Here is a 16,211-nt window from a genome sequence, read left to right as displayed (position 1 = left end):
TCCGGTTTCATGCAAAAGTGGAATTTACATCTTAACCAAAAACTACATTTCAACTTCAATTCGTTTGCTAGTTTACTGCCAACAAATTTAGTTTATGAATGGAAAGCTTTAGGTTTGATAGTGTAAACAGAAAACACACGACAGAAAGTTCAGTGGAAGGAAAAAGTTTAAATTTGGCAGGAATACAATTTGTGGATTGAACAGTTGAGTGAATTAAAAACATTTAATGTTTTCATTTGTGCCAATATTTTCTTGAAAGCTTCACTCTGAAAAATATTAAAATTTCCAATTTCCTGTTGTCAATTCTTACCTCCTCCTAGTGGTAAAGTAGAGGAACTACAACGCAAAGAGGAAAGCGGACATTTAACCTGAAAAGGATTAAAACCCAAACAGACGATGTTCTTCACATTATTACTTTATTAGAAAACCATTTGACTCAGTTTATATCGTCAAGCTGGTTCTTTACAGCATTATTTAAGACCAGTCTCATCTTTCTTTTTTTAATTAATATTAATATTATTATTATTAGACATGGCTCCTCCCATCTTGTGCAAAATGCTGCTGGTGTTGTGAAGAAATAAAAAGATCCAGTCGAAAACCAAACAAACGGTCTCTCTCTGGGTCGCCTCACCGGGGAGCCGGTTCTGTTCGGACGGAGCAGGTAAAGTAAGGCGGCGTCAAAGTCCGGCCTGCGCTCATCAAGGAGGCTCTGGATGCAAAGAAAGAAAACAAAACGGAACAAAAAAAGAAGTAGCAAAACGGGAAATGAGAAGTGACTGAATCTCCTTTGGTCCGGAAACTAAATTCTGCTCCAGGTTCCCAAACTAATTTACAGAAAAAGCAAAAGCTAATTGGTTCGACCTGCAGCTTTATGTACAAACACCCAGAGGAAGAAAGAGCACCTTGTTTTAGCCACAGGAAACTGCAGGTTAACGGCTTCGAACTACAAACCAGAGGCTGCTTCAGTCGCTAAAATGGTCCTAAGGAAACTGGAAATCTGAGTGCTGGCAGTAGGTGGCGCTGTGAGACAGTCGGCAGGTCGTTTCTGAGGAATACAATACGTTTAGCACCAGTGATGAAACCAGGAATCTGCTGTTTCAGCATATCCAGGATCAGTCAGAAGCTCTGGCAGGATTTTTAAACTGGATAAAAACCGAGACCCAGAAAAAACATGACGAGTTTAAAACGCGTCTGAAAAAAAAGATTAAGAAACGATTGATTGATCCCTCAACTGCTGACTGAAAACATCAAAGCATGTGAAGTCTAAATAAGCTGCTGGAAGATTAAAGTTTGGTTGAAGAAGCACAGATCCAGGCTGAAGTTGTTGTATTTTCCTCCTGGGAAGTTGTAGCACCTTTGAATCTCAGAGGTAAAAAACCCCAAAATCCTGACGATCTTCTGGTCCCATTGACGCTTTGGGTCTTCCTTCCCGTTTTCACGGATTCGGGCCTTTGATTGTCCATTTCAGGGTTCTGCTGCTCCACATTTGGTTTCCTCCTCGTCCTCCTACTGCTGCCCGTTTCGGCTCTCCTCGCTGCATGGCTTAAACTCGGCCGTGTCTGGATCGGGATCAGGATCCGGCTCCGGCTGGGTCTCCCAGTCCTCCTCCTCCTCCTCCTCGTCTTCCTCCTCCTGGCCTTTGTCCCTCCTCGTCTTCTGGCTCTGCAGGAGGCGGAGCCTGGCCATGGCGCGGTCGATGGTCAGCGTGCCGATCAGGTTGAAGTCGTGCATGCTGATCAGGTGCAGCAGGAAGTTGCGGCACAGGCTGTGCTCCAAGATGGCGGCGGCGTTTTGCTCGGCGAACACCAGGCAGGCCTCGTTCATCTGGTTGTCGGCGATAAAACTGGAAGGAAAACAAACGGAAAACATTCGTTTACATCGGGAGCGTGCGTCAGAACGTAGGGATCAATACAAGTCCAGTTCATGACCCAACAGATGCAAACTAGATGAAAACAATTAATCTAACAGTCTTGAGCAGCAGCCAGACTCGTTCATTGGGCTGTTGGAAATAAAACTGGAAGGAAAACAAACGGAAAACATTCGTTTACGTCGGAAGGATTGTTCCGGATGTAGGGATGGATACAAGTCCAGTTATGAATCCCAGAGATGTCAAACTGGATGGGCAGTTCAGACAGAACAATTAGTCTAACAGTCATTAACAGAAAACAGTGAAACGATACGTTTTCAGATAGCACTCGGTATTATCTTATTAAACATCACCAGACCGAATTTCTCAAGACAACAGATCAAATTCTTACCATAAATGTTTTATGAAAAATGCCCACCTCTGATTTACATCGTTTGTTCGGGTTTAGGCCGTTTATACCTCTTAGTTACACCAGGAGGAAACTGTCATCCTACAACCGAGTGGATCTGGGTAGAAACGGCTGACGTTTCTTCCAACCTTTAATGAAGTGAGACAGAACCGGGTCTGCTGCAGAACAGAACCGCTACACACCCGTGCTTCATGACGTGGAGGTTCCACAGCTTCATGATCTCCTTCTCGCCCTCGTTGACGTCGGTGAACTCCTCGATTTGCTGCAGGGAAGAACAAACCAGTCAGACGACCTGGGGGTTCATGTTGGATACAGGGAACTTTTTCTTTCAATTCCTATAAAAAAAAAAGTTCGAAATTTGTTCTGACAGATTAAATTTGGTCAGAGCTGAAACGAAAAGATCATCTTCGGATTGGTCAGACTCGTTTCTGGGACGAAACCAAATCAAGAAAATAAACGTTTGCCTCCAGTTTCTGGGGTTAAAACACATAAACCACCCAGTTTGGGTCACATTTGAACCGGCTGTAACCCCGGGACTCCACCGGAAGCAGGACTTTAAAACTAACACCCTGATTTCACATTTCCAAATTCTTTCATCCACTTCCCCTCTGTCTCCTCATAGCTCTGTTTAAAGAGAGACGCAGTCTGTCTGCCGTCTCCCTGAGTTTTCCGGCACATTGCAGGAGTAACCGGTGGAATCCGGGGGTTTGATCAGACGTTAACAGACCAGCAGCAGAAACCTCCACGCTTCCTTCACTCGCTCTGGCGTGATTCTTGTCACGCCAATCTGGAAACGTTAGAGCACAGTCAACAGAAACCAAACTGTTCACAGCAGAAAGTCTCGTACAGGTCGCCGGGTTGTTTCCTGGTTTTCTCGGCCAACAGCAGAAGAATGGGAAATGTTTAAATGAATCTGGTGAAACGGAAACATTCTCAGCAGAACAAACTTCTGGAAGACAAAGAGCTCCTTAAAATCCAAACTAAAACGCACCTGGTTAGAGTTTATTTCGAACGTGATACATGAAACAATGAACTTATTTCATCTGCATCAATGATTTTCTGATGTCATGTTTGTTCCTAGTTTTCTCAGTTTTGGCTTTATAGCGTTTATAACTTTGTGTTTTTATGATGTAAAGCACTTTGAACTGCCTAGATGTAGAAATGTGAAGCACAAATAAACTTTATTGATTGATTGATTGATGACTAGAAACAAGGTCATAATTTCATGATCGTTTTTCTCCCAAAAACCAAACGACAGACGTCTTCAGCCTGGAGCTTTGACCTCATTTAGTCCTTTTTTAGAAGGACAATTACAGAGAATTCATAATTCATTTTGTTTATTTATTATTTTGGATATTTAAAATGTTTTGCAGTTCCAGTGTTAAATGTTCATTAGAAATCAAAGTGATCTGTGAAAGGCTTTGCCAGCGAAACTCAAAACAACATTATTATTATTGCAGTAACTTCTTGGACGGCCTTGAAGAAAATTTGGTATGAAATCAGCTTTTATTTATCGAGGTAAATAAAAGTTGATTTGGGTGAAGCAAAGTTGGATTTTCAGTAAAAGTCTCCAGGTAAACTTTTATCTGCCTGTTATAAAAGCATGGTTATAAAACGCCGAATGTTTTGTGATCAACTTTTAACAATATTATCTCTGTAATAATTTTACCCTGATTATTTTATTTTTTAAAGTCTCCCTCTGCGTCTGCTGGACGGGCCGGCCGCCTTTGCGTCATTCAGCCGTTGCCGTGGCTCCGCTGGGTTCACCCGTCCAGCAGTCGCAGAGCGGCGCCGGCTGCAGGGCCTGACCCACCTTGGCGGTTTTCTCCCGCAGCCAGTCGGGGTCGCGCTCGTCCTCGCTGTCCACCTCCATCTCCTGCGCCCTCATCGGCAGGCAGCTGTCGCTGTGGAAGTACAGCCGGTTGTGTCCGCTGATGTACATCTGCTGGTGCTGATCCCGGTCGCCGTCCTCCGGCTCCAGGAACTCGGACAGACTCGGCTTCGTCCGTTTGGGTCTGTGGGACGGAGACGGCAGGTGAACGCTGAACCCAGCAGGAAGTGGGTGAACAGGAAGTGGGGTTTACCTGCAGACCAGGACGTGCGTGACCACGGTCCTCTTGACGGGGCCGTTCCGGCTGAAGGCGAAGCCGGGCTGGTGGTGGACGTCCTGAGGGTTTCCTGCGTACGAGCCGTCGAAGCAGTCGTTGATGGAAACCTCGATCTTCGCTCCTTTGGGATGAGGCTGGAAGAAGCGCAGGGTTCAGAAAAACCGCCGGCCGAGGCGGTTCAGAACCACCCAGATCCGGTTTTCAGCTCTGGGACATTCGGTCTCACCACGTAGTTGAAGATGAAGCGCGAGTGCGACAGCTTGAGGTGCTTCAGCAGACTGTACAGCTTCCTGCAGTTCAGCGTGCACCAGGGGCAGTGCAGGTCGTCTCTGGCCTCCGTCTGCTGCCGCGTGTTGTTGTTGTACTGGAACTACAGAAGAAGAACATCGGGTTTGAGCCGGGTTCAAGAGACGCCACCAGCTGCAGCTCCAGCTGAGCCTCTAACCATCTTCATCAAACCGAGGTTGGGGAATATTTTTCATTTTGAGTTGCTGAACTTTTATCGTTTTTAGAACATTATAACGATACCAGATGAAATGATCCGTGAGTGTTTCCTGTTAAACGTTGGGAAACGACTCTCACCTGATACAAGATGCGCAGCTTCTGTCGAGGCTCCGCTGAGATCTGCTCCCTCCTGGTCTGCATGTCGCCATGCGTGGACTCTTTAACAGCTGGAGGTCAGAGGACAGACAGCGTCACCCTGCAGCCGGGTCACCGGATCAGAGCTGAAACTCAGCGCCCGGTTTCCTCACCCTGGGCCTGTGTGGCTCTCTGGCTCGGCCGGGTGTCCTGGTTGGTGTCGGAGTTGCGGGTGGCCAGAGGTTTGGCAACGGGCGCCGTGGAGCAGTCAGACGGGTCGGTGGTCCAACGCAGGGTGAACTGCAGAGTCGGACCCTGAGAGAAACTCTCAAACGGAGGCAAACGCTGGACAGAGAGACAGAGTGTTGACACTACTTACCACTTGCTGTTTCTGTACAATTTAAAAGGCCAAAAATCACATTTTAGAGCCAGAAACCATAAAAATATTAAACATAAATGATTTATTTTTCTGGTGGAAATAAAACCAGTTGGAAAAGTTTATCTGAGAATGGACGTGTTGGAGTCAGGATTTAGGATTTTCACTATAGCTTAGTGTTTGTTTGTCTAATTCAGTTCGTTTTAGTTCATTTTTACAGTGCATTTGCTAGTTTTTATTAGTTAAATATTGTTTAGTTTTGGTTTTTATTATTTATAGTAGTAGTTTTAATTTTAACTTTGGTTAATTCAACGTATTGTGATTACCTTTACGTCGGTTGGGTAATTATTACTCAACAGAAGATAATATTTTCAAAAACTGGATTTTATGATCCCTATTTTTGCAGACTGGTGTGAGTTTAGCGCCGTAATTTGCCAATAAACAACAAACTACTTGTGTAATGAAAAGGAAAAAAAAATCTAATTTCACATCAGTACAAAAGGCTAATAAATATTCATAAACATAAAACTGAAGGACATTATATATATAGTTTTAGCATGTTTTAGTTTTATAGACACACAATATAATTATAGTTTTTCCACCATCAATTACCATTTTCATTTATTTCAGTTAAAAACTCAAAGCTAAGAGAAGAGGTGCAGCTCAAGCAGGGAGTCAACAGCCAGACCACTGAGCTAGATGTCGTTTGTGAGCATAAAGTTGCTGTCTGGTTCCAAGTCAGTGTTAAATCTTCCCCTCCATGCAGCACATGTAGCTTTAGCTTTAGCAGACTTCAGGGCCAGACGGCATGTTGTGAGAAAACCAACTCAATGGTGTCCTAACAAAAGTTTTGACATTAATGCAGAGAAAACCTTAATTATGTGTAAAAAAGTGAGACTTGCACAACTGTTGGTGAAAGTTGGAGTCTTTGGGCAGGAGGAATAAACATCGTCTGACTGCTGCCAGAAATGTGATTGTCTTGATTTCCAGGTTCAATAAATTGACACAGAGGACTCAATCAAAACAGCTTCTAATCCCTCTGTAGAGTGCCGGTTTTCTAAGTCTCCATGCCAAAACTGGGTCTCTTTTAAATGTTACTATTAAAATATAGTTTTAACATTACATTGCGTCGTACTGGAGCTAATCTCTGGGACTTGTGCACATGTCCTACCTTCCCATCCAAGATGGTCTCCCAGGTCGCCCTCTTCTTCCCGACGGGACACTCCTCCATCTCCTGCATGGACACCTCGTACTCCCCGTCCAGCAGCTGCAGACGCCTGCACACAAGCATCAGCTGTCACCTCTGGTTTCTGCATCACCAAACCGCCACGCGGCTTTTTCTGCTTCAGAAGGTGAGGCTGTGCGCGAGTTTTCACCTGTTTTTATCAAAGACCGTCATCTGAGCCACAAACGTGGTTTCTCCCTCCTCCCTGAGAGACGAGCTCCTCCTCTTCCTGTTGACGGATTCGTCTGAAAAATCTCAACCAGAAACAAGGCGAACGTCTTCATCACTTCAAAAGGTGGTGAGATAAAAAGTGTTAAAATAATAAAACATCTCAAAGGTTTTACACGCCCTCTCAATCATTTCTGAATTCAAAATAAAAAGCCAAATAGATCTGGAACAGAGCAACTTTTACAGCTTCGAGACATTTTTGTTGTCAGGTCAGCCAAATAAAACTTGTTTAAATATCACACTGATAATTTTGGATAAATATCTACTACAGGACATTTGTCATTTTTAAAGATCCACCACCTTATTTCTATTTTTAGGATTTCAAATAAAGATAAAATTTAGCAGGAAGAGGATGGATCCATTTTTCTGTGGGATGGAATTGGTATAAGTTTTAGAGATAACAGAAATATTTCATCTTTTAACAGCAAAATCAAGTTATTATCAGTAGCAGGACTTTGAAACAATTGTGCAAACAACACACACACACACACACACAAAAACATACAATAAAAAAAACAAGAGTACTGAATAAAAACACCCAAATCTGTGAAGACGCGTCTCGTTTTCCCTCTGCCTACCTCCTCTGTGGTGGTTCTCTCCGTTGCTCAGCCCGTGGATCTGGCCTCTGGAGCAGCCGGGCCGCGACACTCTGAAGAGCAGAGAGTAGGACTTGACCATGTGCGAGTTACTGGGCTCAAAGTCGCTGCTGGGAACCAGTAAGGTGGGGAAGGAGCCCAGTTTGACCTGGACTCCAGCACCGGTGTCTGGGTTCAGAGGGACCTGCTTCTTCCCTGCTAGGACCTGCTTCACCGGACAGCTGACATCCTGGAAAGAAGCAGAGAGGAAACCTCAGCTACACCTGGAAGCACCAACCCTATCATGCGACTTCGCTACGCACCGAGAAAACTACGAAACCACACAAAGAATCTGAAAAATGTTTTACTATTGTCAACACTACTACAGCTGGATAACATCCAGAGGCATCAAATACTGAGAAAGTTGGAAGTATGTAGTATGTTGGAAACATGTAGACGTGCTGCAGGATTTGGCGTTTCTCAGTTCAGTTAACATTAAAATATAACCAACTCCAGCAGATCATCAGTAGACGAGGTGTTGAAATTAGCGAATCAAAAACTGCCAATATTCACGCGATTTATTAATAAATCACAAAATAAACGCCAAGCCTGAAAACTTTAAACTGCAATGTTTGTTCTGTTATTTGCTGAGGGAAACGTTTGCATGTTTTTATTGGTGTTGATGTTCCTGATGCGCTTGGACGTAATCTCTGCTCTGTCGGCTAGCGGAGCCGTCGTCAGCCGGTTGCCACGGCAACGGGTCTTCAGGTAGAATAACGCCGACACAGAAAGCGACAAGAAATCAGGATGCGACTGGTTAAAAGCTGTTCGCCCGTTTTTTCTTTGTTTTTTAAATTACCAATATAAAACAAATTTGCTTGGTTCTTTCTTGCACTTTGACAGAAACCAAAAACAGTTTATAGATTAATTTCCACACATATTTTATGCTTTTTTTCACCTTTAACTTAAGCCGTGTTTTACAGAAATCGGATAAGAAATGAAGGCGATGCGGCCGTTTTCTGTGAGATTCCTGCTGGAACAGTCTGGTTTTGTCAAAATGACTCAATGTACAGTAATGGAGGAGAACGTCGCTACCTACACCGGCTAACAGCAGCCGTCTAATCCAGGAATATATAATCAATGACCATCAACACACACCTTCCTCTTCTTGTGGCAGACTTTGACCAGCAGGACCTCCAGAGAAACCGAGCTCTGTTCATTCTCACTGTCCTGAGATGATTTACCTGAACAAAAACAAGACAAGCAAACAAAACACCGAATTAAACAGGAAGGCAGTGCAGGAAATGAGCCAATGAAACGCAGCAGAGAGCGAAAAAAACTCACCAGCTGCATGGAAGAAACCAGTGAAGGTGAGCTGCAGGTTGGAAGCCAAACTGCAGGAAAAGTGCAATAAGACGAGTTCTTATGGAGCTAAATTGGTCTCAAAAAGATTCACAAAGCATACAACATTTGTAAGTGAACATAATTCACAACTATGTTACACAATGCAGCATAAATTTACAGTTTATAACTGCACAAGTAGAAATAAACCACGCATTAGAAATGCCAGCTGTGGAATTACGAGATTTTTCTCCTTTTCCCTTTGGTGAATGCTTTTAACGTTTTTCTTTTCTAAATGCACATTAACCTGCTGTGTGTGCACGTCGTCCCCTGATGGAGGCTAAACTGCTGCCACAAGGTGGCGCTGCTGCTCTCGTTAGTTTATAGGGATTTTTTTTTTTCCAGAAAAAGATTAACTTTCCCATTTAACTCAGTATATTTCTGCAGTGCAGCTTAGAATCTAATAACTTTAATGTAAGTGCATGTCTTTAGAAGAAAGGCTCTTGGCTGCATTTCCAATAAATCTGGTTAATACTCAGATATCTGAGCTTTTCTTCTGCCTTGAACGCACCGTCTTGTTTGTGAATGCCTTGCTGTAAGAAAGTCAGAAGTTGGATTCGTGCAAATTTGGAAAACTGTTTACACACATGTGAATGTTGATGTACGTTTTTATTCATCCCGTTTTACACATTCCTAAATTATGTTGCAGACTTAGAAATCTTCTTGTTCACTTTGTGAATCCTTTTGAGACCAATTGAGCTCCGTAGGTTCTCTCAGTTACCTGGAGGTTTCTGTGAAATAAGCAGGATTTACCTGAGGGCCTCCTGCTCTCCTCTCATCTTTTCCACTTTGAACAACAGATTGTCGACCCTGGAGGTTTTCCTGTAAAAACAGAAGAATTTATTATTTAAATTTAGTTCACCAACAAACACCCTGAACGAACGAAGCTTTTCTTTTCTGAAAGAGCAAAACGTAACAAACATTTACTTAATCCACTGGGATCAAGACCTTTTCACACGTCATAATGGGGAAGACGGATAAACAACAACATAAAAAATATACAAAGTTGAGCAATTTGGCAAATGACTGTTATATTAACAATTTAAGTCTTTCCATTGTTTTTTTCAGATGTTTACTGATTAACTGGTGCAGCTGGTTCCCATTATGATGCATTTGCAGTTATTTACATATTTTCTGCAAACCATTTCGTCTCAGTTCTGTGTTCAAAGCCAGAGCTTAATAAAAGAGGAGGAAGCATGTTTATTACATTTTTAATAATTTATTACAATAACCTGTTGAAGATTATTGAGAAACGACACCTCTGTTAATAAATATATTTGATTTATTCAATGCTAATCTGTTACGTTTCTGTATTTTTAATAGAATAAAACCAGCTTCCTGTTTCTAAAGAAAGATTTTCACTTTTAAAACTTCAAAAATGTCTGGCATAACATTTTAAAAAAGTCGAGGTCAATAAAACGCTGAGCTGCACTTCCTGTTTATGTAGCTCATTCAATATTGACTCAGCTTTTCCACAGCCTTTTCTGTGTAAATACTGATGTTATGGTGCTGAACAATAATGTGTTAAAATCATGTAAAGGTTTTCAGTTCAGATCCCAAAATGTTTCCTTCATTTTGTCGGTTTCAATTTGCTGCTTTAAAGTCAGTGGAGCGTCTGGCTCAAATAATCTGCCTGTTTGATTTATTATCGGTTTGCAGCCGTTAGTAAAGACTCCAGTGTCTCACATAAAACTTTAACCTGAGCAGAAGTAACTGGAAACAGCTGCAGAGACTCGGCACAGAAACGGCTGCAGGATGAAAACCGCTGGTCCGTCAAACATATCCTCCATTATGGTAACTTTTACTCAACGGAATGAAAATAAGTTGGAAAATTACTAATATCAGTCGATGTTGGATGCAAGTATATTACCCCACATGACAAATGTTTTCAATTGGAGGTGCACAATATATCAGCATCAGCCGAACTAAGTAATGTTTTAAAAGGGGAGGTATCGGGTAATACTGACTTTTTGTATTTTATTTGACCAAAAACAAAATCCCACTAAGATTAAAAACCTCTAACAAGCGAATCCTGGCAGCAGCAGCCAGAGATTACAGAACATTCACAGCAAATGTAAAACCCGTTATAAATCTTACTGATGAACAGTTTCAAACTAACACATTTAAGAGAAACATGCATGTATAAAATGCCACCATAGACATAAAAAGATCTGATGCTGAAATAAAATCCCAAATTTAATCTGAACTTCTTCACCAGCTGTTGAAAACAGGAAGTAAAAGACAAAGAATCAATTAAAAATCCTAAATATTTAAACACTTTTCAGCTCTTCAGCTGCAGTAATAACAGGAAAATCCTGACATTCAAATCTCCCACTGGGAAACAAAATAAGCTTCAATGTATATGCATTTAAAACAAGATGATAATGAGTTTAATTGATGATTAAAAGAGACCAGAACAATTACAAAGAAGGATCAGAATAAAAACAACATTTTGCACGAAGCACCATCCTGCATCAAAACACCTGAACCCCATAATTAAGAGCCTGAAGGTAAACTGTGTAATCTGCCTTAGTGCCGGCGCAGGAAACACATTTTAGGCAAAGTTTTTCCTTTTTTTAAATAAATGAACTCCAGAAGTTTTCAGTGAGTAAAAGAACAATATTTGTGCTGTGAAGCGATATCTAGCTGAATATTTCAACAGCTTCTGCTCAGCGCAGCAAACCGAGGAGTTTCAGATCACTAACGCTTCACCCTCTAACGTCACCAAAAGAAAAAAAATGTAAAAAACTTCACTAAGCCACACGTTTTACACCAACTGAGCTCACTTTTCACCCAGAAGCTCTGCACCCCGACATCCCAGCGCCGCACCATCTGTAACCTCACAGCCTTTCACTGCAGCAAACCACAAACTACAAACTACACGTGTATCAGCACGATCTTCATGCAAAGCAGCCCCAACTGAAAAACGCTCCTTCTCCTAACTGATCTTACCGGCGCACATCCACCTCCAGCTGCCGCCATGTCGGTCTAACAGTTGACCTGCTTTAAAAAAAAAAAACGTCTGCAAACATCTTACCTTCTGGTGCTACTCCTGGAGTTTCTGTGGGACATGTAAGTGAGCGTCCTGTGCAGGAATATCGGCTGAAAGGCATCAAGCAGAGAAAAACATGTGTTGTTAATAATGGTCTTCTCCAGCTCTCCAGGTAATGAAGCTTGGAAGGGAAGGCAGAACTCACAGCTATCAAGTTTCTTGTGCGGAGGAATCTGTAGATTTGTGTCGGCTCTGCAAACAAACATGTTGGCGTTAAAAGTCATTTAGGTTGAAAAAGTCTGCAGGAAACATCGGAAATGAACATTAAAGGTTTCAAAACAACTTTTAATGATCACAGACTTTATGCAGCTTTCACCAACTTAAACTTAAGACATTTATGAATGAAATCCAAGACCCGTATCACGACAGAAAAGCCCAAAACCAAATCATATATTTTATAAAGTAGAGACAAACCTTTTTTTACCCATAATGCAGAGCGAAGATGAACTTCGTCCAACCAACTGGAGACTCAAACTTTAGCCTGACAGCAAGTCTCACGAGAATATTAAACTATATAAAATATGCAAGTTTGAATAGATAAAATTTAAGACCAGTGTTTATATTTAAGACCAACTTACATGTTTTTAATAAATGTAAGACATTTTAATGCCTTAATTTTGGATGCATGAATTTAGGAGACATTTTAAGGATCATCTGGATCAGCTCCGCTGAGAAGAAGACAACTGAAGTTTGATCCACATTTTGAACACCATTTTATTTATCAAACTTTATTCAACCAGAAAAAGATTCACTGAGATCAAACATCTTCTACATGAACGTCGTGTCCGTCACAAGCAGAAGCAACGAAGACAGAAAACCTGAAAAATACTCCTGAATTATTAAACAGATGTAAACATGTCTACGGTTCATTACGAGCAGACCTGAGGAATGCATCTCAGAAACAAAGATGAGAGCTTCCCGGGTGCTTCTGGGTAATGTAGATATAAGAGAACCAGATCAGGAACTGCCTCGTAGATGAAGACGAGGCAGATTACACCAAACAGAGATGAGAAGAAAGGATGATGAGAGAGACTTCAAAGCAGTAGAGGAATGGAAATAAAGCAGATCAGTGTCGTCGAATGGAATGAACTGGAAGCTGCGCCGCTTATGAAGCATTCAGACACATTTAAGCAGAAACCAAACAACCCGTCGAGCCAAAACTCAGCAGATCAACGCTTTATAGGAATCTGGATTACACTGGATGAGCTCAAGATCCAAATCTGAAGCCCTCAAACCAAAAAAGGATTATTCTGCTTTTAAAAATATCATTAAAACTCCAGTTTCCTGGCATTTTAAATCACCTTAAATCGAGTAAAACTTGACTACAGAAACTGGTCAAACTGGATTATTCTATGTTGCAGAAACGTTTTGAATGTTGTGCAGATTTGAACACCATTGAATTTAGACTGAAATCCAGTTTTAAAAAGTGAAAACTTTGATGAGCGATCTTTTAAAATCATCTATAATTTCTCTCAGGGGAAGTGAAGCTGATTTATCTAATCCACCTTGGAAAGGGAAATAAAAGACGTAAAAGCTATTAAATCCAAGACTGTAATGTGGAACAAGTTCAATGTAATAAAAAAGCAACAAAAGCATCTGGAATGAAGTTAAATGAGACATTCAAGCAGTTTTACTCTGCAAGTTAGTTCTTGTGATGCTGCATCAAATTATATGCAGCATCACAAGATGCTGCAGATCATAGATTTGTTGTAAGATCTGAAACCCACAGAATTGTTTTGAATTTTATTTTATGCAACATATTCCAAATCTAAGGTGTTTCAACTGTAAAATAAGACAGTAAAAGGGAGTTTTTTAAGATTTTCACAAACAGTATAAAGTATAATGATCTGGGTGTAAGACTTAAAAATAGTCTCATCTTGTTCAAATCCCAATTTTCTGTGTTTTTACACATAAAGTTAAGTTTCACAGATCGAAAACAGCCTTAAAGAGTAATTTCATTCAGGTTTGACCAGTCTGGGTGCGACTGGTTTTCAGTTTGGATGCTATCCAGATTGGATAATTACCCGAAAACTCATTCAAATACCAAATGTTGTGTTTTTACAAACATAACGACATTTTCACAGAACTTGATTAAACTGTTATCCAGTTTCAAATTTGGATTCCATCTAGTTGCCTAAACAGAAAAAACACACCGTTTATCTCTCAGTTTTTATGCAAATAAAAAACTGTTCACAAACCAAAAAATGTTTTATGATTTTAAAATAATCCTGTTTATTTTTGACCAGTCCAGGGGATCCGATTTAGCCTGAAACGCACCCCAAAAAACATGGACATTTTCGTGTCTTCTCAATTATGACACCTGTGTTTTAATGAACTAAACTGAGAAATACCCTTTGATTTGGATCAGATGCTTATTTAAGCCATTTATTACCGATTAATATTAAAGATTTAGTGGTAGAGGATTGACATTAGCTGCTCCCCTCATCTTTACAGCTGCATGGCCGGAGTGTAACTTCCTGTATTGCTAAAATAGGCCCTCAGATGTGCATATTTACACACGCAGCTCGGTGACAGTTGGGACTCACTCTCGAAGGCCTGCAGGAACAACTCGTGGTCGGCCTGAATCAGCTGCATGTTGGGCTTCTTGGCTGCGGCGGAGGGCGGCTGGTACAACCCGTTGGTTTTTCCTCCAGAACCGAAACCCACATGGTGGTGGCCTCCACCTGAGGAGCTCTGCTTGTGCGGAGCCATGGAGGTCGGAGGCTGGGGGAGAAATGGAGCTGGCTCCCCCACCTGAAGTGGGGTGGGGTGGTAAAGAAATAAATAAAAACGAAGAAATTCAGCTGCTCTTCCTTCCTTTGTCAAAACAAAAGAGGCAGCGATGGTGGTTAAAAAAAAAAACAACTGCTAACGACAAGTCGTCATTTTAAAGACATGTTTCTAAATTTCTGGAATGTTAAATTTGAGACCGACGGAGCGATCGAGTTCCGTTTTGCTGTTATTAAACCTGTTTTAGCGGTTAGGTGGTCGAAGAATGCGCGGAACAACAGAACAGCCTCCGGCGAGCTGAGGCGGAAACCCCGGGCTAACCGGTTAGCATCGCCCCAACGCCGAGTTTCCACGGAGAATGTCGGGAAAATAACCCCGCGGCGACACGAAGAAACGGGGAAACCGTTAAAACGGTAGTACCATAATCCATTTAAGGAAAATGATTAACTGCAAATGAACGTTGTTGTCGCCGAGTGTCTGTTAGCAAGTTGGATTTAAAGTAGAAGGAAGCTAACCGATGTGTCCCCAATCATATCCGGCCAGAATTTTCACAATATAAGCATGGTTAAAATTAAATTCACCTTAGGACGGTTGATTTAAACAAGACAAGTTCATCTTAACAAATTGTTCTAACCTTTATTTCACCAGAAAATTCCTTGAAATTAAGAATCTTGTATAAGTACACAGAGCTTACATAACATTCATAACAAAATAATAATAATAAAAAAACTAACACCATCATAACTAAAAAAAATAACTCAAAACCTTTACAAATAATTGCTTTTTTAAATCATTAAAGGCAGCCTTAAAAATTGTGACAACAAAACGGAAAATGAGTTTCAAATAAAATTTGAATTACATACCACACCAATTAAACCAAAAGTGTGGTAAAATGGGTGCACAAACAATAGAAACCGAGAAAAAAAAGATAACAATACCATAAATAGCAACCTATTGAACGTCTACATACTGAACACTATGCGCTCAATATTTGATCAGGGCTTATTTTACATTTACATAAAATTACTATATCAACAGCTATGGACGATCTGCTTTTATTTTGAAGGGTTAAATCGTCCCATTTCCTCCCTCTTTCCTCTAACTTGAAGTGACTTGAAAGAGGTACGCTGCAGCAGAAGGATGACTCGGGTTTAGAGATCCCGCCTTCTAATTTCTTTATCCAATCACCGCGCTTGCTGCTGACATGCTGAGCTCTCATTGGTTGCTGCAGATATTAGAAGCAGGCGGCGCAGAGTTGAGGCACGTTTGCCGCCTCCTGTGTTCAAGAGGAGCTAAAAAACGTTTTAAAATCACTGTTCACTGTAAGATAAAATTATTTCACTCAGATTTATATGTTTTCTAAACACAAGAATACTTAGAAATAATTTGAAATGCAGCGCAGACTTCAGGATAATAAAATTAATCGACCTTATTGCCACAGTGGAGAATGAAAGACTATGAAAATGTTGCAAAAACATGTTTTTTTTGTTTGTTTTAGTTTTATAACCGAATATCTTTATGGTATTCTGAAAAACAATAAGTTAATAAAGTTTTTTTTATTAAATACCTGCAAACTATTTCCATTATCCTTCTGGATAACCTCTACATTTCTCTAAAATATTTTTATTTTTTATCAATATGAATGTTTATAATATATATTT

General features: G+C 40.9%; 1 protein-coding gene across 1 annotated transcript; it reads right to left on the bottom strand.

Moving 5' to 3' along the window:
- Positions 1-397: 397 nt before the first annotated feature.
- LOC103469057 (polycomb protein suz12-B-like) lies at positions 398-15,083 on the bottom strand. The gene is made up of 16 exons (XM_008416544.2): positions 14,367-15,083; positions 11,966-12,012; positions 11,806-11,870; positions 9,522-9,590; positions 8,712-8,761; positions 8,526-8,611; positions 7,371-7,617; positions 6,716-6,818; positions 6,511-6,616; positions 5,137-5,308; positions 4,967-5,055; positions 4,611-4,754; positions 4,361-4,518; positions 4,090-4,291; positions 2,459-2,538; positions 398-1,843 (listed from the first exon to the last, which is right to left on the bottom strand). The coding sequence occupies exons 1-16, from the start codon at positions 14,530-14,532 to the stop codon at positions 1,507-1,509; spliced, it is 2,121 nt and encodes a 706-aa protein (XP_008414766.1). The 5' UTR covers positions 14,533-15,083; the 3' UTR covers positions 398-1,506.
- Positions 15,084-16,211: the final 1,128 nt, after the last annotated feature.

The sequence above is a fragment of the Poecilia reticulata genome, linkage group LG8 (genome assembly GCF_000633615.1).
Source record: "Poecilia reticulata strain Guanapo linkage group LG8, Guppy_female_1.0+MT, whole genome shotgun sequence".
NCBI classification, from domain to species: Eukaryota; Metazoa; Chordata; class Actinopteri; order Cyprinodontiformes; family Poeciliidae; genus Poecilia; species Poecilia reticulata.
The sequence above is the reverse complement of the archived record's forward strand: the minus strand, read 5'-3'. Positions and strand labels throughout refer to the sequence as shown.